The sequence below is a fragment of the Aotus nancymaae genome, unplaced genomic scaffold (assembly GCF_030222135.1).
Source record: "Aotus nancymaae isolate 86718 unplaced genomic scaffold, 86718_ANA_hifiasm-v0.15.2.pri h1tg000028l, whole genome shotgun sequence".
NCBI classification, from domain to species: Eukaryota; Metazoa; Chordata; class Mammalia; order Primates; family Aotidae; genus Aotus; species Aotus nancymaae.
The window spans coordinates 37,267,337-37,288,146 of NW_026988441.1; the positions used below are offsets into that span (position 1 = coordinate 37,267,337).

Below are 20,810 nucleotides of genomic sequence, written 5' to 3' on the forward strand. Positions count from 1 at the left end.
GTGTGCCAAGATTAACCCAGAACATGCCGTCTCTAGGAGGAAGAGACTCACTTCTGCATAATTGTCAGGGCTTTGCTGTTCTCTGAAGGGCAGTAAAATCAAACCATTTCCTGCCTTTTGGGTGAGAAATAGCAGGATTTTCTCTCTTCGGCAGTGAGTCAGATTTTCTACGCACATCGCAGACTTTCTGTTCGTGTTGTTAGCTTCTTCCATGAGCTATTTTGGGGCCATAACTGAGTTTCAAAAATCTGTTTCCTGGTTTTCGTATTGAGGCTTTTTGTTTTGTTTTAAACACACACACACACACACACACACACACCACAAAACAACACAAAAACAAATCAGAAACAGACACACACCAAGAGGCCTTGAGCTGACCTGCTTACGTAAAATATCTTCCTCTTCAGACTTGAAAATTGGCCAAGCGAGAGTGTTGTGGTGGGAAGTTTTATTTCCCTGGGTGGAGAGGGCGGGAAGGAAAACAAGTTTTCATTTAGGTTCTTATGACTCTTTCTTGTTTGCAAAAACTGCAAGTACAATATGTTTTGTTTTGCTCATTTTTGATACAAATCCTACCAACAAAAATCTTTTGGCTTTATTGACTAAAAGTGTCTATAAATCACCTTTTGCATACCAGACAGAACATTCTCTCTCTTTTTTTTTTTTTGGCCAGTGTGTTCCCAAGATTGGGAAAATGGCTGTATTCCTTTTGACTTATTTCTTTCTTTCTTTTTTTGAGACGGAGTCTTGCTCTGTCGCCCAGGCTGGAGTGCAGCAGTATGATCTCAGCTCACTGCAGCCTCCGCCTCCCTGGTTTAAGTGATTCTCCTGCCTCAGCCTCCTGAGTAGCTGGGATTACAGGTGCCCGCCACCATGCCCGGCTAATTTTTGTATTTTTAGTAGAGATGAGGTTTCACCATGTTGGTCAGGCTGGTCTCGAACTCCTGACCTTGTGATCCGCCCACCTCAGCCTCCCAAAGTGCTGGGATTACAGGCAGGAGCCACCGCGCCTGGCCTCTTTCTTTGTTTTTAAAATCACATTTGAAAATTTTTTAAAACATGGGTTAATATCCCCTGGAAAGATGCTTAAGACATTGGCCTTATGTAAAAAGTGTTTTTCCCTCACCTTAACTGTGGCCTGAGAAATATAGCAACCTTCTTTGATTTTCTCACTGATGGTGCAGTTGATGCTAAAACAAAAACCCCCAGAAATTGACAGCATATCTTTGGCATCTGGGACCGTTCCTGAATGGAGAGAATGGTTCATTGTCACAGTGTTTTATTTAGTAGGTTTAAAAAAATTAATATTTCTATTTCTGAAGCTTTTATTTATTTTTTTATTTATTTTCTGAGACAGAGCCTCACTCTGTCACCCAGGCTGGAGTGCAGTGGTGTGATCTCTGCTCACTGCAACCTCCGCCTCCCGAGTTCAAGCAGTTCTCCTGACTCAGCCTCTCGAGTAGCTGGGATTACAGGCACCCACCACCAAGCCCAGCTGTTTTGTTTTTGTTTCTTTAAGACGGAATTTCATTCTTGTTGTCCAGGCTGGAGTACAATGGCACAGTCTTGGCTCACTGTAATCTCAGCTTCCCGGGTTCAAGCGATTCTCCTACCTCAGCCTCCCAAGGAGCTAGAATTACAGATGTCCACCACCACTCCTGGCTAATTCTTTTTTCTTTTTTTGTATTTTTAGTAGAGATGGGGTTTCACCATGTTGGACAGGACGGTCTTGAACTCCTGACCTCAAGTGATCCGCCCACCTTGGCCTCCCAAAGTGCTGAGATCACTGGTGTGAGCAACCACACCCAGCCTGAAGCTTTCATTTTTATCTTATAAAAGTCTTTATAGTATTGTAGCATTTTCTAATGTGGTTTGATATCAAATATGGCCAGATGTTTTCTTCTATTCTGGTGCCTTATCTGGGAAAGAGTTCTTGATGTTTTCAGAGCAGAGTTCTGGGAACTCATGTGGATTTGTTAAAAGGTCTTGGCCGGGCACAGTGGCTCACACCTGTAATCCCAGCACTGTGGGATGCCAAAGTGGGCGGATCACCTGAGGTCAGGAGTTTGAGATTAGCCTGGCCACCATGGTGAAATCCCGTCTCTACTAAAAATAATTTTTAAAAATACAAAAATAAAAACAGCTGGAATTGGTAGTGACTGCCTATAATCCCAGCTACTCAGGAGGCTGAGGCACGAGAATTGCTTGAACCCAAGAGGCAGAAGTTGCAGTGAGCTATCACACCATTACACTCCAGCCTGAGTGAAAGGAGTGGAACTCCATCTCAAAACACACAAACAAAGGTTTCACCATCTACTATCATCCCAAGTACCTGCTAGGATGTAAGAGCACAGTACTGCTTCCTGAGATGAGGCGGACCAGATATTTGTGATGAATAAATTTTCAAAGGGTATGGGGCATCCATTGGGAAGGGGAGAATTACCTAAAATCCTTGACTCTTCTTGGCCTTCCTCACTTCTTCCTATTAAGCTGAGGTCTTAGATTTGTCTACAGCTCCGTCTATTTCACCGTCATGTCTGATCCAGTCCCCTTGAACAGTCTCTTTGCTCCTGCTTCCATTCTAGTGACCCTGATTAAAAGTGGCCATCTGGGCCGTGTGCGGTGGCTGACACCTGTAATCCCAGCACTTTGAGCAGCCAAGATGGGTGGATCACCTGAAGTCAGGAGTTCACTACCAGCCTGACCAGTATGGTGAAACCCCGTCTCTTCTAAAAACACAAAAAATTGCCAGGCGTGCTGGTGCGTGCCTGTAGTCCCAGCTACTTGGGAGGCTGAGACAGGAGAATTGCTTGAACCAGGGAGGCAGAGGTTGCAGTGAGCTGAGATCGCGCCACTGCACTCCAGCCTGGGAGACAGAGCAAGACTCTCTCAAAAAAAAGGACTCATGGTCATTTATAATTTCCCACAAGGAAAGCACATTATCTGCTTTGTTCACTCGTATATACCTGCAGCTGGGAACAGAGATTGGCCAAGGGCCAGACAGTAAATATTTTCAGCTCTCAGGGCCATATGGTCTCTGTTGGAGCTACTCACCTCTGCCTTTGCAGCGTGAAAGCAGGGTGAAACCATATACTAACCATTAAGTGTGGCCATATTCCAGTAGGAATTATTTGCAGAAACAGGTGGCCAACTGGCTTTGGCTCCTAGGCCACTGTTTGCCAAGTCCAGGCTCAGAGCATCGCCTGCCACATCATAAGAATAGAGCCAATAAAAGAAGTCAAACATTTGGTCACTATTTTGTTTCTGCCTCAGCTGTTCTGCCACTACCTGGGTGTACCGCAACACCCTTCTGACACCATCCTCCTCAAAAGTTAGCATCAGACTCCACAAGTCTAAGGCTCAGCCCTGGGCCGGGCGCGGTGGCTCACGCCTGTAATCCCAGTACTTTGGGAGGCCGAGGTGGGCGGATCACGAGGTCAGGAGTTCAAGATCAGCCTCGCCAGCATGGTGAAACTCCGTCTCTACTAAAGATATAAAAAATTAACCAGGCGTGGTTGTGGGCACCTGTAATCCCAGCTACTCAGGAGGTTGAGGCAGGAGAATCACTTGAACCCAGGAGGTGAAGGTTGTAGTGAGCAGAGATTGTGCCACTGCACTCCAGCCTGGGCAACAGGGTGAGACTGTGTCTCCAAAAAAAGAAAAAAAGACAGCCCTTCATGAGATTTCCCTTACTTCAGACACTGGCAGAATCCTAGGGATCCCTCAGCCACCCACACTTCTGACCAGCTGGCTCTAAATTGGAGGATTACCACAAACTCTAGGTCTGATAGTTTGCTGGAACAACTCACAGAACTAAAATAAACTTGGCCAGGTGTGGTGCCTCCCAGGTAGCTGAGACTCCAGGCGTGCGCCACCACGCACAGCTAATTTTTGTATTTTTAGTAGAGACAGAGTTTCACCATGTTGGCCAGGCTGGTCTTGAACTCCTGACCTTGTGATCTGCCTGCCTCAGCCTCCCAAAGTGCTGGGTTACAGACGTGAGCCACTGTACCCATCCCAGTGTCCAGAGTTTTAACTGGAGTCTCATTCCTTAGGTGTCATTGATTGAAATCCTTGGCTATGTGGTTGAACGCTGCCATTTCCAGCCCCCTCCCCTCCCTGGAGGTCAGGTGACTAAAAGCCCCAACCCTCCAATCACACAGTTGATCTTTCTGGTGACCAACCCCCCACTCTAATGTTATCTAGGCCCCACCACCACAAGTCACCCCAACATTCTTAACACTCCTAACAAAAGCATTCCTATGACTCAGACAATCCCAAGGGTTTCTGAGGCTCTATGCCAAGAACCGGGATGAAGACCAGATACATTTTTTATGATGCTACAGCCACAGAAATCATTCTAAAGAGTTGAACACACAGGGGTGTGAGAACAACAGCAGCAGCGGCAACAGTGATGCACTAATAACAAGTGACCATCGGGCCGGGCGCGGCGGCTCACGCCTGTAATCCCAGCATTTTGGGAGGCCAAGGCGGGTGGATCACCTGAGGTCAGAAGTTTGAGACCAGCCTGACCAACATGGTGAAAACCCGTCTCTACTAAAAATACAAAAATTAGCTGGGTGTGTTGGTGCACACTTGTAATCCCACCTACTTGGGAGGATGAGGTGGGAGAATTGCTTGAACCTGGGAGGTGGAGGTTGCAGTGAGCCGAGATTGTGCCACTGCACTCCAGCCTGAGTGACAGAGCAATACTCTGTCCTAAAAAAAAAAAAAAAAAAAAGAGGAAAGGCTAGATTGTTTTCCTAAGTGGTTGAAGCAGTTGGAGGCTGTTATATTTCCACCAGCCATGTATGAGAGTTCTAATTGCTCCACATCCTCAGCAGCGCTTGCTATTTATTGTCAATCTTTATTATTATTAGAATTGCTTGAACCCGGGAGGTGGAGGTTGCAGTGAGCTGAGATCCCAACAGAGCAGGACTCTGTCTCAAAAAAAAAAAAAAAAAAAAAGAAGGATTAAAAAAAAGAAAAGAAAAATACCATATCAGACGGAAAGATGCCTGAAATGTCTGAAGGACCTTGAATACCCTTATCCTTCTCTCTCTCTCTCTCTCTCTCTTTTTCTCTCTCCCTCTCTCTCCTCCATCTGTAGCTTGATGTGCACCCCGTGCCTGGGTCCCTGTCCCAAGGTGTGCCACCTTCTAGAACGCGAGAAAATCATCGACTCAGTGACGTCTGCCCAGGATCTCCGAGGATGCACCGTTGTCAATGGGAGTCTGATCATCAACATTCGAGGAGGCAGTGAGTCTCTCTGTGGGGACGTGGGGGCAGCCTGCTGGGCTCCACGTCCCTGTGAGCTGTGAGCGGGGAGGAAAAGCAGCGCAGACTCGGATGCACGCTCCTAAAGCACTTTTGGGGTGATCATTCCGTGACTTTCCCATGGATAGAGCCATGCTGGGAGTTTGCCTCAAAACCTGAAATGAACAGCCCAGTCGTGGCCTCACTCACCTCGATATTCCCATTTTCTACGTTAGGAGTTGAGGCATCAGGAATCTGCTTTAAAATCAGTTTTATTTTTAGAGATGGGGTCTTACTCCGTTGCTCAGGCTGGAGTACAGTGGGGCAACCCTAGCTCACTGCAGCCTCAAACTTCTGGGCTCATGCAGTCCTTCTACCTCAGCCTCCCAGGTAGCTCGGAGGACAGGCAGGTGTCACTGTGCCTGGTTAATTTTTAAAAAAATTTTTTTTCCAGAGACAGGGTCTCACTATGTTGCCCAGGCTAGTCTCAAACTCCAGGGCTCAAGCAGTCCTCCTGCCTCAGCCTCTCAAGGTGCAGGAATTACAGGCAGAAGACACCCCACCTGGCTTTGGAATTGTCATTTTTTACAATTGGGCAATATGCCCTACTGCAGATCTGCAGACTATGGTTTCAGAAATAAATCTCAGGGCCAGGTGCAGTGGCTCATGCCTCTAATCCCTTTGGCACTTTGGGAGGCCTAGGTGGATGGGTCACTTGGGGTTAGGAGTTTGAGACCAGCCTCGCCAATATGGTGAAACCCCATCTCTACTAAAAATACAAAAAATTGACCCGGCGTGGTGGCGAGCACCTGTAATCCCAATTACGCAGGAGGTTGAGGCAGGAGAATAACTTGAAATCAGGAAGCGGAGGTTGCAGTGAGCTGAGATCGAGCCACTGTACTCCAGCCTGGGCGACAGAATGAGACTCCATCTTAAAAAAAAAAAAAAAGTCGATTCGATGTCTCATGCCTATAATCCCAGCACTTTGGGAGGCTGAGGTGGGCGGATCATTTGGGGTCAGGACTTTGAGAGCAGCCTGGCCAACATGGTGAAACCCTGTCTCTACTAAAAATACAAAAATTAGTCAGGTGTGGTGGCACGTGCCTATAGTCCCAGCTACTCGGGAGGCTGAGGCGGGAGAATTACTTGAACCCGTGAGGTGGAGGTTGCAGTGAGTCGAGATTTTACCACTGCACTCCAGCCTGGTGACAGAGCAAGACTCCGTCTCAAAAAACAAACAAACAAAAATAAAAAATTAGCCGGGCATGGTGGCACGTGCCTGTAATCCCAGCTACTCAGGAGGCTGAGGCGGGAGAATTACTTGAACCTGGGAGGCGGAGGTTGCAGTGAGTCGAGACTGCACCACTGCACTCCAGCCTGGGTCACAGAGCAAGACTTATGTCTCAACAATCAATCAATCAATCAATAATAAGCCATCTCAGGCAAAAAAGGCATTCCTTTGTTTATTTCTTTAGCAAACATTTATTGAATACTGACTGAGCAAGGCAAAGTCCTTGCCCTAATGGATTTTTGCACATAAGCAAATCAACAGATGATGTAAGGTCAGGTGAGGGTCTGTGCTGTGAAGGGAAATGCAGCAGGGTCATAGGTGGAATGGAAATGGGCAAGTTTTCCCTACAAAGGGCTGTTTTGTAAATATATGCAGCCCTGCAGACTGGGCAATCTCTGTCATAACCACTCAACTCTGCCGTTGTAACATGAAAACAGCCATAGACCCACGTCAGCTAGTGGGCATGGCTTTGTTCCAGTGAAACTTTATTTACGAAAAAGGTGGAATTGAGCCAGTGGGCTGTCATTTGTCAACCTCTGAAATACAGAATATCAGGGGTTGCTTTAGTTTTTGTTTTTGTTTTTGTAGTATTAGTCAAGAGAGGGTTTCTCCATGTTGGCCAGTCTGGTCTTGAACTCCTGACCTCAAGTGATCTACCTGCCTTGACTTCCCAAGGTGCTGGGATTACAGGTGTGAGTCACTGTGCCCAGCCTGGGGTCGCTATTTTAGAGAAGTCTCTGGTGTGGGGCAGGAGGGTTTGAGATGATGATGGAACAAGCCAAGCAGATACATGGTGGAATAATATTCTGAGCGACAGAGACAGCCAGTGCAAAGGTCCTGAGGGGTAAATATGCTTTGCCCATTTAAGGAATGGTAAGGACTTCAGATTGTGTTCTAAGCATGATGAGTTTTAAGCTGGGTATGTCCAATTGTTTGCAGCCTGAGGGTTATCTTCTCACCATGGAGAATCATGAAAAGATTGAAATATTTTCTGTAGAAACCCACTGCATATTCTCTCCTTTCCTTAGACAATCTGGCAGTTGAGCTAGAAGCCAACCTCGGCCTCATTGAAGAAATTTCAGGGTATCTAAAAATCCGCCGATCCTACGCTCTGGTATCACTTGCCTTCTTTCGGAAGTTGCGTCTGATTCGAGGAGAGACCTTGGAAGCCGGGTACGTGGGCCTGATTGTGTGTATGGCCTGAGCGCTAACTAGGAAGTCTGTGCATTAGAAAAACTTAAGGATGATTTTGGCCAGGCGCGGTGGCTTATGCCTACAATCCCAGCACTTTGGGAGGCTGATGTGGGCAAATCACTTGAGGCCAGGAGTTCGAGACCAGCCTGGCAAACATGGTGAAACCCCGTCCCTATTAAAAATACAAAAATTAGCCGGGCATGGTGGTGAACGCCTGTAATCCCAGCTACTCGGGAGGCTGAGGCAGGAGAATCGCTTGAACCCGGGAGGCGGAGGTTGCAGTGAGCCGAGATCGCACCACTGCACTCCAGTCTGGGTGACAGAGTAAGACTCTGTCTCAAAAAAAAAAAAAAAGGGAAAAGAAAAACTTAGGGATTTAAAAAAAAAAAACAAACAGAAGTCTATCCAGCAAAACCTCTGCAGAAAAAAGCTTGGAATGTGCCTAAAGGCCCATCCAGCCAAAATCTGTAAAAACTGTTTGCTTCATAGTCATTCTTGAGAAAAGTGGGAGCGGCCCCCTTGGTGCCCACCCTCCAAGGGCGAAGGCTGGAATTTTTGCTAAGTAGGTCGTCGGGCTATCTGGGCTGCATTGTGAGTAGAGTTTAACATGCATAAAATGGAGCTTCAGTCCTAGTCCCAATTGTCCATCCTGATTTCTGGGATGGACTCCATCTCAGTATATTCCAGTACATTCCAGCGTTCTCCTTGAGGTCCTAGAAACTCTGTTTTAGTTAGAGTCAATCTGGAGCTGTGTAAAGCACAGCTTCGCTGAAGCAGCAGAAATTCAGATGAGCTGTGCTTCACGCAGATCAAGATTGACTCATAGGCAGGAGGTCTGTGGAAAACCCAGGTTCTTTCCATCTTTGTGCTCCTCATGGTCACAAGACGGCTGCCTCAGCCCCAGCCTCACACTGTAGGATGGACAACAAATAGGGAAAGGGACGGAAGGACATGCTAATCAGTGTGAGCTGGTAAGTGATCCGAGAAGGCGGGCTAAACAGTAGAGTTTAGACTATATTGTCTGCACTCTAGCCTGGGAGACAGAGTGAGATTCTGTCTCAAAACAAAAAACAAACAAAAAAAGCCCTTCAATGGCTCCTTTCTGCTTATTGAGAATTGGTCACATATTCTTGGTCTTGGTCTGGCATGTAGTACACTAGAGGGTCTGGTCCATTACAACTCCAGCTATTTCTTGTCACCTATTGGCCAAAATAGGCTACTTTGCTCTTCCCTGAGCTCAGCTTAGGTGCCTCTGTGTCATCCATATTTCCCCTATTTGCAGAAATAGGTTTCTGCAAAACCTGTTTCTCAGTCCATCACAGACTCACCACCCCGCTTCACAACTGAGTGGAGCCTCCTTCCTGGCCATGAAAACTTCCTCAACTTCCCCTGTTACTCCCATTTGACAAATTATGTATTGAGTATGTGCCAAGCAAGTGGGTAGGATTAGGGATGTAGCACCGAACAAGATCAACCCCAGGCATAGCCACACCCTCTTGGAGTTGTAGAAGACCAGCCGTGGAATGACTGGATGTGTGTTATTTCCGCAGGAACTACTCCTTCTATGCCTTGGACAACCAGAACCTAAGGCAGCTCTGGGACTGGAGCAAACACAACCTTACCATCACTCAGGGGAAACTCTTCTTCCACTATAACCCCAAACTCTGCTTGTCAGAAATCCACAAGATGGAAGAAGTTTCAGGAACCAAGGGGCGCCAGGAGAAGAATGACATTGCCTTAAAGACCAATGGGGACCAAGCATCCTGTAAGTCGGTGGTCTCCAGCCTTTTTGGCACCAGTGACCTGCTTAGTGGAAGGCAATTTTTCCACAGACTGGGAATGGGGGTGGAGGCGGGGATGGTTTCTGCATGATTCAAGTGCGTGACATTTATTGTGCGCTTCATTCCTATTATTATTATATATATATTTTTTGAGACGGAGTCTCGCTCTGTCTCCCAGGCTGGAGTGTAGCGGAGCAATCTCGGCTCACTACAACCTCCGCCTCCCGGGTTCAAGTGATTCTCCTGCCTCAGCCTCCTGAGTAGCTGGGATTACAGGTACACACCACCACGCCCGGCTAATTTTTCATGTTTTTATTAAAGACAGGGTTTCATCATGTTGGTCAGGCTGGTCAAACTCCTGACCTCGTGATCCACCCGCCTCGGCCTCCCAAAGAGCTGGGATTATAGGCGTGAGCCACCGCACCCGGCCAATAACACATTCTTATATGTGTATCAGGCCAACACTGAGTTCAAAGTTGAGTAAAATACCTATCAGTCTGCATCTCCTGGGATGTAACTGCCAAGTTAAAGTTACAAATGCAGAAAATATATTGAGGGTGATACCCATGAAATATGAAAGAGGAAGACTTTTTTTTTTTTTTTGAGACTGAGTCTTGCTCTGTCACCCAGGCTGGAGTGCAGTGGCACGATCTTGGCTCACTGCAACCTCCTCCTCCTGGGTTCAAGTAATTGTCTCGTCTCAGTCTCCAGAGTAGCTGGGATTACAGGCACATGCCACCATGCCCAGCTAATTTTTTTGTATTTTTAGTAGAGACAGGGTTTTGCCATGTTGGCCAGGCTGGTCTCGAACTCCTGACCTCAGGTGATCCACCCACCTCAGCCTCCCAAAGTGCTGGGATTACTGGTGTGAACCACCACACCCAGCCAGGAAGAGCCTTTTGACAACAGCAGGGGTCTGACCTCTGTGAACAGAGAGAGGGAAGGAAGGAGCATAGGGCTGGGAGAGCCTCAGACAGTAGTGCATCCCTGAGTCTTTGACAAACCCAGAAAGAGCTCAAGGCCGTGGTTGTCTGCAGAGTTCTGCATTGCAAAGGGACAGCCAGGCATCCACCAAGCTCAGTCATAGGTAGGGGCTGCCCAGGGAGTCAGGTCTTGGCTGGGATGCTATAGCGGGTCCTGCAGTTTCTGCAGCTGCAGGCTGCCTGCTGACTGCATGCCCTTGATAGATTCTGAGCAGTGAGCTGCCAGGGGCTTCTGTGACACCTTCATGAGGAGTTAGTTCCTTCTGTCAAAATACAGTGCGAGGGCCGGGCAGAGTGGCTTATGCCTGTAATCCTAGCACTTTGGGAGGCAAAGACGGGCAGATCACTTGAGGTCAGGAGTTCGAGACCAGCCTGGTCAACATGGCGAATGAAACCTCATCTCTACTTAAAAAAACATAAAACCTAGCTGGGCGTAGTGGTGGGCACCTGTAATCTCATCTACTTGAGAGGCTGAGGCAGGAGAATTGCTTAAACCCAGGAAGCGAAGGTTGTAGTGAGCAGAGATCGTGCCACTGCACTCCAGCCCTGGTGATAGAACAAGACTCTGTCTCCAAAAAAAAAAAATTGTAGTGCAAAGAGAGAGAACGAGGCTGGGGTGAGGTTTAGGAGTGGGTTCGCCTTCTAGGCAGAGAGAATTACTTAGATGTGTCTCTCCAACGTGTAATGATCTGCAGGCTCTCTAAACTCACTCGGCATGGGTTTATTTGCACTGGAGTTGCATCTCCTTCCATCTCATTCTTACCAGAAAATGTGCAAGGCAACATTCCGTTCAAGACCAGCCTGGCCAACATGGCAAAACCCTGTCTCTACTAAAAATACAAAAATAATTAGCTGGACATAGTGGTATGTGCCTGTAATCCCAGCTAGTCCGGAGGCTGAAGTGAGAGAGAATTACTTGAACCCAGGAGGAAGAGGTTGCAGTGAGCCAAGACTGCGCCACTCTGCACTCCAGCCTGGGTGACAGAGCAAGACTCTGTCTCAAAAAAACAAAAACAAAAACAAAAGAAATCACCCTTGAACATCCCTTCTCCCAGTAACTGTTGGCCAGACGTCCTTGCGTGGCCACAGATTGCTCTTACTCAATTGAGTATCTGGCCAAGTAATTGGCTTATGTGAACGGTCAAGTTGCAAAACTGGTTCTTGCCTTTGAATCTCCCCGGTTTCACACTTAGCAAGGCACATGGGAAGGAGACCCGTAAGGGAATAGCAGACTGACCTCTCCCTTCTCACAGACCCTCCAGGAAGTGTGGGGTCACATCCTTTGGTCTGAAATGATACTGAAATAGCTCGCTTTTGCCTTTTGTTTTAAATTTTCCAGGTGAAAATGAATTAATTAAATTTTCTTCCATTCGGACAAGTTCTGACAAGATCTTGCTGAAATGGGAGCCGTACTGGCCCCCTGACTTCCGAGATCTCTTGGGGTTCATGCTGTTCTACAAAGAGGCGTAAGTAGAAGGGTTAGACCCGGCGGAGGCGAGGGCCAGCTAGCTCTGTGCTTGCTACATTTGTGCTCGAATCTGTCCCTCTCAGCTTCCTCTCTAGCTCCCTCCTCCTCCTGGAATGAATATCTTAGGTTCCTTTTTACAATCTCACCAGTCGATGGTACTCAAAGTCAATGGCATCCGCTTTTATCAAATGCCTAAAATGGAAGTCGATAGCTTTCCTGTAGAAACCCAGACAATATTCCTGGGGCACTATTCCATTGTGCCTTTCCTGTATATGTCTCATCAGACATCCTTAGTAGCCAGGAGCTCAGCCCACCGAGTGGATGTTATCAAATGTATTGCTTATCTATTTTTCTTTCTTCCTTTCTTTCTTTTTTTTGAGACAGAGTCTTGTTCTGTTGCCCAGGCTGGCGTGCAGTGGCATGATCTTGGCTTCCTGCAACCTCCACCTCCTGGGTTCAAGCAATTCTCCTGCCTCAGTCTCTTGAGTAGCTGGGAGTAGGGACGTGCATCATCACACTCGGCTAATTTGTGTATTTTTGGTAGTGACAGGTTTTGCCATGTTGGCCAGGCTGGTCTCAAATTCCTGACTTCAGGTGATCCTCCCACCTTGGCCCCCCAAAGTGCTGAGATTACAGGCATGAGCCACCACAGCTGGCCAGTAGTAATATTAATAATAGTTCTGGCCAGGCATGGTGGCTCTCGCCTGTAATCCCAGCACTTTAGGAGGCCAAGGCAGGCAGATCACCTGAGGTCAGGAGTTCAAGACCAGCGTGGCCAACATGGTGAAACCCTGTCTCTACTAAAAATACAAAAATTAGCCAGGCATGGTGGTGGGCGCCTGTAATCCCAACTACTTGGGAGGTTGAGACAAGAGAATCGCTAGAACCCGGGAGGTGGAAGTTGCGGTGAGCCAAGATCGGGCTACTGCACTCCAGCCTGAGGAACAAAGAGCGAAACTCCGCCTCTTTCTCTCTCTCTCTCTCTCTCTCTCTCTCTCTCTCTGTGTGTGTGTGTGTGTGTATGTGTGTGTGTGTATATATATGTGTATATATGTGTGTGTGTGTATATATATATATATATATATATATATATATATATATATATATATAAAAAATAGTTATGCCGAGTGCAGTGGCTCATGCCTATAATCTCAGCATTTTGGGAGGCTGAGGTGGACGGATCATGAGGTCAACAGATAGAGACCATCCTGGCCAACATGGTGACATCCCGTCTCTACTAAAAATACAAAAATTAGCTGGGTGTGAGATCACACCACTGCACTCCAGCTTGAGCAACAGAATGAGACTCCGTCTCAAATAATAATAATAATAATAGTTCTAGCTCTCAAGATTTACCTGGTGCCTTGCTGAGAACTTACACAGTCTCTCATGTAATCTTATCAATAACTTGTGAGGGAATTCCTGCTATTACTATTATTACAGGTTTAATATCCCTAATCTGAAAATCTGAAATCTGTAATGCTCCAAAATCTAAAGCTTTTTGAGGGCCAACTTGATGCTCAAAGGAGATGCTCACTGGAGCATTTCAGAAGTCAGGTTTTTAGATCAGAGATGCTAAACCAGTTCAATGCAAATAAACTGGTAAAATGCAAATATTTCAAAACCCAAAAATATCCACAATCCAAAACACTTCTTAGCCAGGTGTGGTGGCGTATGCCTGTAGTCCCAGCTACTCGGTAGGCTGAGTCGAGATAGCGCCACAGCACTCCAGCCTGGGTGACAGAGCGAGACTCTGTCTCAAAACAAACAAACAAAAAGACTTCTGGTCCCAAGCATTTATTTATTTATTTATTTTGAAACAGTCTCCCTTTGTCGCCCAGGCTGGAGTGCAGTAGTGCGATCTCGGTTCGTTGCAACCTCTGCCTCCCGGGTTCAAGCGATTCTCCTGTCTCAGCCTCCCAAGTAGCTGGGATTACAGGCGTGCGCCACCACACCCGGATAATTTTTGTATTTTTAGTAGAGATGAGGTTTTCACCATGTTGGCCAGGCGGTTCTCGAACTCCTGACCTCCAGTGATCCACCCACCTGGAACTCCCAAAGTGTTGAGATTACAGGCGTGAGCCACCTCCGTGCCTGGCCAAGTCCCAAGTATTTTGAATAAGGGATGCCCAAGCTGTGTTTCATCATTGAGATGTCAGAGTTGGGGGTTCCTTTCTCTTTGGCTGGTCCCGAGTTATTTTTTTCCGGTGGCTTAAGATTGTTGGGTGAATAGGATGTGACTCTATGGGATATAGCTTCCCGGGCCCCATCTGCACTGCACTCAGTGTGATGGTCTTGTCAGGGTAACCACCTTCTGCTGTTTTGTCTGGAAAGCCCTTATCAGAATGTGACGGAGTTCGATGGGCAGGATGCTTGTGGTTCCAACAGTTGGACGGTGGTAGACATTGACCCGCCCCAGAGGTCCAGTGACCCCACATCACAGAGCCACCCAGGATGGCTGATGCGGAATCTCAAGCCCTGGACCCAGTATGCTATCTTTGTGAAGACCCTGGTCACCTTTTCCGATGAACGCCGGACCTATGGGGCCAAGAGTGACATCATTTATGTCCAGACAGCTGCCACCAGTGAGTGTGTCTTGGGAATGTGAATTTGTATGTGAATCGGACCTCTTGCTTTTAAGAGGCTGACACAATGAGGTTGTTTAAAATGATCCTTGATATGGTTATTCGCTTTTTTTTTTTTTAGATGGATTTTCACTCTTGTTGCCCAGGCTGGAGTGGGAGGGCGTGATCTCGGCTCACCGCAACCTCCGCCTCCCGGGTTCAAGTGATTCTCCTGCCTCAGCCTCCCGAGTAGTTGGGATTACAGGCATGTGCCACTACACCCAGCTAATTTTGCTTTTTTTTTTTTTTTTTTTTTTTTTTTAAGTAGAGACAGGGTTTCTCCATGTTGGTCAGGCTGATCTTGAACTCCCGACCTCAGGTGATCTGCCCACCTCGGCCTCCCAAAGTGCTGGGATTACAGGCGTGAGCCACCGTGCCCGGCCATTTTTGTATTTTTAATAGAGATGGGGCTTTACCATGTTGGCTCTCGAACTTCTGACCTCAAGTGATCCACCCACCTTGACCTCCCAAAGTGCTGGGATTGCAGGCGCAAGCCACTGGGCCTGTTCTAATTATATTTTTATAAAACCTAAGTCCTTCTGTTATAGCAGTAGTTCCCAAATGGGGGTAACTGCTCTCCCAGGGAACAGTTGCCTGTCGATATCAGGAGACATCTTTGGTTGTCACAGCTGTGGGGATGAAACCACTGGCATTTTGTGGGTGGAAACCAGAGAGGCTGCTCCATGTCCTGCATCACACTGGATGCACCCTCCCTCATGACAAAGAATTATCCAGCCCTAAAAGCCAATAGTGCTGAAGGTGACAAACCCCGTCCTATCGGCTCAAATTCAAACTTTTTTTCTTTTTGAAATGGAGTTTCACTGTTGTCACCCAGACCAGAGTTCAAGGGTGCATTCTCGGCTCACTGCAACCTCTACCTCCTGGGTTCAAGCGATTCTCCTGCCTCAACCTCCCAAGTAGCTGGGATTACAGGCATGCGCCACCACACCTGGCTGATTTTTATGTTTTTAGTAGAGACGGGGTTTCACCGTGTTGGCCAGGCTGGTCTTGAACTCCTGACCTCAGGAGGTCCACCCGCCTCGGCCTCCTAAAGTGCTGGGATTACAGGCGTGAGCCACGGTGCCCAGCCATCAGCCCTATCTTCTTCACTTAGTCCCCTCTCATCCTGTAACCTTTAGTGACACCAGGAGACTTAGCGTTTTCAGAAACGTCCAGCTCCTGGATGTTTTGACCCCTTCTCCAGCCCCAACTCCCTCAGCCACCTCCATTATTTTGGGTTTTGGAGTTTCATTTGTTTGGTTGGTTGTGTTTTTTTGTACTTTTTTTGTTTGTTTTGAGAAAGGATCTTGCCCTGTTGCCCAGGCTGGAGTACAGTCGTGCGATCACGGCTCACTGCAGCATCAACCTCCCGAGTTCAAGCGATCCTCCCATCTTAGCCTCCCAAGTGGCTGGGACCACAGGCGTGCTTCCCCACGCCTGCCTGATTTTTATGATTTTTAGTAGTAGAGACAGGATCTTGGTATGCTACAGAGGCTGGCCTCAAACTCCTAAGCTCAATTGATCCTCCCGTCTCAGCCTCCCAAAGTCCTGGGATTATGGTGTGAGCCACTGAGCCAGCCACCTCCATTCTTGAGGGGAAGTTTTTATAGAGTGAATACCAGCTCAATGACACGATCCAATGGCTTCACGTCTGCCCCATGACTGGGTTTAATTAGGAACAGTTGTTAATCGGAAAATGTGAGTTTATTGGTTTCTTCCCACTATCGTCTCTTTTCTGAGCAGGATCTACCAGTTCCCAGAACAGAGAGAGCTTAGTGCATAGTCAGAGCCCATTGATGTTTGTTTCGGAAATTGATACATGAATGCTCATATAATCTGTGATGTGAATGGGCTATAGCTTGGTAACCCGTGCACTGATTGGGTGAGGATTTCCTGTGTGTCTCCAGTTTTCACCGATGTTAAATAACACTGCAGCGGCCGGATGCGGTGGCCCACACTTTGAATTAAAATGTCGGCCAGGCTTGGCGCTCATTCCTGTAATCCCAGCACATTGGGAGGCCAAGGTGGGAGGATCACTGGAGGCCAGGAGTTTGAGACCAGCTGGACAACAGAGCAAGATCCTATCTCTCAAAAAAATTTTTTTAAAAATGGTGGTGTACACCTATATTCCCAGTTACTCAGTAGCCCCGTGCAGGAAGATCTCTTGAGCCCAGGAGTCTGCGGTAAGCTATGATTACTTCATTTTGGGAGGCCGAGGGAGGGAAGATCACTTGAGGTCAGGAGTTCGAGACCAGCCTGGTCAACATGGCGAAACCCCGTCTCTACTGAAAAGACAAAAATTAGCCAGGCCTGGTGGTGCACACCTGTAATCCCAGCTACTCGGGAGGTTGAGGCAGGAGGATCACTTGAACCCGGGAGGCAGAGGTTGCAGTGAACCGAGATCATGGCACTGCACTCCAGCCCGGGCAACAGAGGAGACTCCGTCTAAAAAAAACAAAACAAAACAACAACAAAAAACAAAACAACAAAACACTGCAGCAAACATCCTCCTGATGTCTTTAACTGGTGTGTCCCGCCCCCCACCTCCCGCGTTCCGCCCCCTAGCTTTTTTTGCACGTGCTTTCTCATGATTGACCCATTTCCTTTCTCCTTGGCAGACCCGTCCGTGCCACTGGATCCAATCTCAGTGTCTAACTCATCATCCCAGATTATTTTGAAGTGGAAACCCCCCACAGACCCCAACGGCAATATCACCCACTACCTGGTTTTCTGGCAGAGGCAGGTGGAAGACAGTGAGCTCTTCGAGTTGGATTATTGCCTCAAAGGTGAGTGCAGGCGGCCGTGCTGGGATCAGTGGGGTTGCCCATGTGTGTTTCATGCACTTTGCTTCACGTCTAGGAAAGCAGCCATCCCTTCTCGTGTCTCAGTGTCGGGAGACACACACATGTACTCCATTCTGTCTCCTACGAAAACATATGTACGTGTTTTTTTTTTTTGGAGATGGAGTTTCGCTCGTTACCCAGGCTGGAGAGCAATGGCGCGATCTCGGCTCACTGCAACCTCTGCCTCCTGGGTTCAGGCAATTCTCCTGCCTCAGCCTCCCGAGTAGCTAGGATTACAGGCACGTGCCACCACGCCCAGCTAATTTTTTGTATTTTTAGTAGAAACGGGGTTTCACCATGTTGACCAGGATGATCTCGATCTCTTGACCTCGTGATCCACCCGCCTCAGCCTCCTAAAGTGCTGGGATTACAGGCGTGAGTCACTGTGCTCGGCCCCACATACATGTTTTTATCTATTTATTTATTATTTATTTTTTTGAGGCAGAGTTTTGCCGTTGTCACCCAGGCTGGAGTGCAATGTCGCGATCTCACCTTGCTGAAACCTCCACCTCCCGGGGTTAAGCGATTCTCCTGCCTCAGTCTCCCAAGTAGCTGGGATTACAGACATGCGTCACCACGCCCAGCTAATCCTGTATTGTTAGCAGAGATGGGGTTTCTCCATGTTGGTCAGGCTGGTCTTGAACTCCCAACGTCAGTTGATCAGCCCACCTTGGCCTCTCAAAGTGCTGGGATTACAGGTGTGAACAACCACGCCCAGCCCAAAATAATTTTTTAGCAGCGGGGCTCTTGATATATTGCCCTGGCTGGTCTCGAACTCCTGACCGCAAGCAATCCTCTGGCCTCAGCCTCCTAACATTCTGCTATTACAGGCATGAGCCACTGCACTGTGCCCATTTCTTTCTTTACTTTTGGTTTTCTTGTGTGTCTTGATGTCTTTTTCTTGAGATATTTTTGGTTCGTGATAGCCTCAGTCCATGACCCTGGAGGAGAGGGCCAGGGGGCCTCTGGTGAGATGTGGCTGAGGCCGGGAGCCCAACATCAGCTCTTGGCTCTGGCCCTGACCTGCTGAAATGCTTTTGCCAAGTTCCTGATCAAGTCACTGTCTGCCTCCTTTTTTGGGAGAAGGGGCAGGAGGACAGATGACCTCTGGGAGCTGTCCCAGCTCTGAGCTCATGTGCTATATGTATGTGTGTGACATCATCCCCACCCGAGCTGAGGGCTGCAAACGTGATTTATCTCCTCCGATGCTTTATATAACTCCAGGGCGAGTCCAGTCATCAGCTCTGCCGTAAGCTGTTGGCCCTGCGTCCAGGTAACCAGAACCACCCGTGAGAGCTGCCACCAGCCACGTCAGTCAAAGCTTTCTCTCTCTCTTTTTTTTTAATTCTGAAAGTCTAAACCTCTAATTACCATGAGACCATTTCAACATGGTTTTATTTGTAAATGTCATAAAGTTAATATCATTAAAAGTAAAGTTGGCCGGGCACGGTGGCTCATGACTATAATCCCAGCACTTTGGGAGGCTGAGGTGGGTGGATCACTTTGAGGCCAGGAGTTTGAGACCAGCCTGGACAACATGGTGAAACCCCATCTCTACTAAAAATACAAAAATTAGCTGGGCGTGGTGGTGCACGCCTGTAGTCCCAGCTACTCGGGAGGCTGAGGCAGAATTGCTTGAACCCAGGAGGCGGAGGTTGCAGTGAGCCGAGATCGAGCCATTGCACTCCAGCCTGGGTAACAAGAGCGAAACTCTGTCTCAAAAAAAAAAAAGAAAAAAAAAGTAAAGTCACTCAGGACAAATTGTGTGTGATTTCATGCCTAGGCAGTCCCTGGAGTCCTCAGATTCATAGAGACAGAAAGTAGAATGCGGGATGCCAGGGGCTGGGGAGTGGACAGCTTGGGGGCAGAGTTTCAGTTTGGGAAGATGAGAAAGTTCCGGAGATGAAGGTGGTGATGATTGAACAACATTGTGAAGGAATTTAATACCACAGAACTGTGCGCTTAAAATGGGAGAGATTTGCCGGGCACAGTGGCCCACTCCTGTAATCCCAGCACATTGGGAGGCTGAGGTGGGTAGATCACTTTGAGGCCAGGAGTTTAAGACCAGCCTGAACAACATGGTGAAACCCCATCTCTACTAAAAATACAAAAATTAGCTGGGTGTGGTGGCGCGTGCCTGTAATCCCAGCTACTGGGGAGCCTGAGGCAGGAGAATCGCTTGAATTCTGGAGGCGGAGGTTGCTGCTAGCCGAGATAGCACCACTGCACTCCAGCCTAAGAGACAGTAAGACTCTGTCTCAAAAAAAAAAAAAAAAAGTCCAGGTGCGTTGGCTCCTGCCTGTAGTCCCAGCACTTTGGGAGGCCAAGGTGGGTGAATCACAAGGTCAGGAGTTCGAGACCAGCCTGGCCAACATAATGAAACCCCATCTGTACAACAAATAGAAAAAATGAGCTGGGCATGGTGGCACACACCTGTAATCCCAGCTACTCGAAAGGCTGAGGCAGGAGAGTAGCTTAAACCTGGGAGGTGGAGGTTACAGTGAGCTGAGATCACGCCACTGCACTCCAGCCTGGATGACGGAGCGAGACTCTGGCTCAGAAAATAATAATAATCATTAAAAAAAGGAGCCCTGCATTTTTCTACCATCTGGAATGCTGTAACTAGCTCCCATCAGAGTTAACCCACGCAGGTTATTCTATGTCTATTTATAAACATAAGAAGTATTCTCCAGTCTCTCTTAGGCTTTTAAAGCTGTATAAATACTTGGGTTTCCGAGTTGATACTCACCATTCATGAGAAAGTACTTGATACATGATTTAGAGCTTATTATCTACACTTGAGGCATTAAAGGGAGAAAAAAATGGAATTTCCTGTACTCAGCAGTCACCAGGCACCAGGCAGGCTGGCAGCAGGGGAGGTGAATCTCCAGGGACTGTAGTGGATTTTGCTTGTAAAGAGCTGTATCTGTCTTCGTGGCCGTAGCAGAGGTGTAATTGTGCATGCACCAGGGGTCACAAGAAACTTTGAAGTCTAACTTCAGGGGTTAAGACATGACCAGCTGTGGTACTTAAGGATTGTAGGCTGGCTCGGTGGCTCATGCCTGTAATCCCAGCACTTTGGGAGGCCGAGGAGAGCAGATTGCTTGAGCTCAGGAGTTTGAGATCAGCCTAAGTGACATGGGAAAACTCTCTCTATCAAAAAAATACAGAAATTGGCCGGGGGCAGTGGCTCACGCCCGTAATCCCAGCACTTTGGGAGGCCAAGGCAGGTGGATCACCTGAGGTCAGGAGTTTGAGATCAGCCTGGCCAACATGGTGAAACCCTGTCTCTACTGAAAATAAATATAAAAATAGCCAGGGATTGTGGCTCACACCTGTAATCCCAGCTACTTGGGAGAGCTGAGGCAGG

At 47.8% G+C, this 20,810-nt stretch overlaps 1 protein-coding gene across 4 annotated transcripts in view; it reads left to right on the plus strand.

Annotated features, from left to right (window-relative positions):
* The window catches only part of INSR (insulin receptor), a 155,990-nt gene that overhangs the window by 94,948 nt on the left and 40,232 nt on the right, over nucleotides 1-20,810 (plus strand). For all 4 annotated transcript variants that reach the window (XM_064381999.1, XM_064382000.1, XM_064382001.1 and 1 more), the window contains exons 4-9: nucleotides 5,111-5,259; nucleotides 7,576-7,720; nucleotides 9,292-9,506; nucleotides 11,845-11,971; nucleotides 14,308-14,558; nucleotides 17,216-17,383. In XM_064381999.1, coding sequence (XP_064238069.1) covers nucleotides 5,111-5,259; nucleotides 7,576-7,720; nucleotides 9,292-9,506; nucleotides 11,845-11,971; nucleotides 14,308-14,558; nucleotides 17,216-17,383 — 1,055 coding nt within the window. The remainder of the gene's footprint in view (nucleotides 1-5,110; nucleotides 5,260-7,575; nucleotides 7,721-9,291; nucleotides 9,507-11,844; nucleotides 11,972-14,307; nucleotides 14,559-17,215; nucleotides 17,384-20,810) is intronic.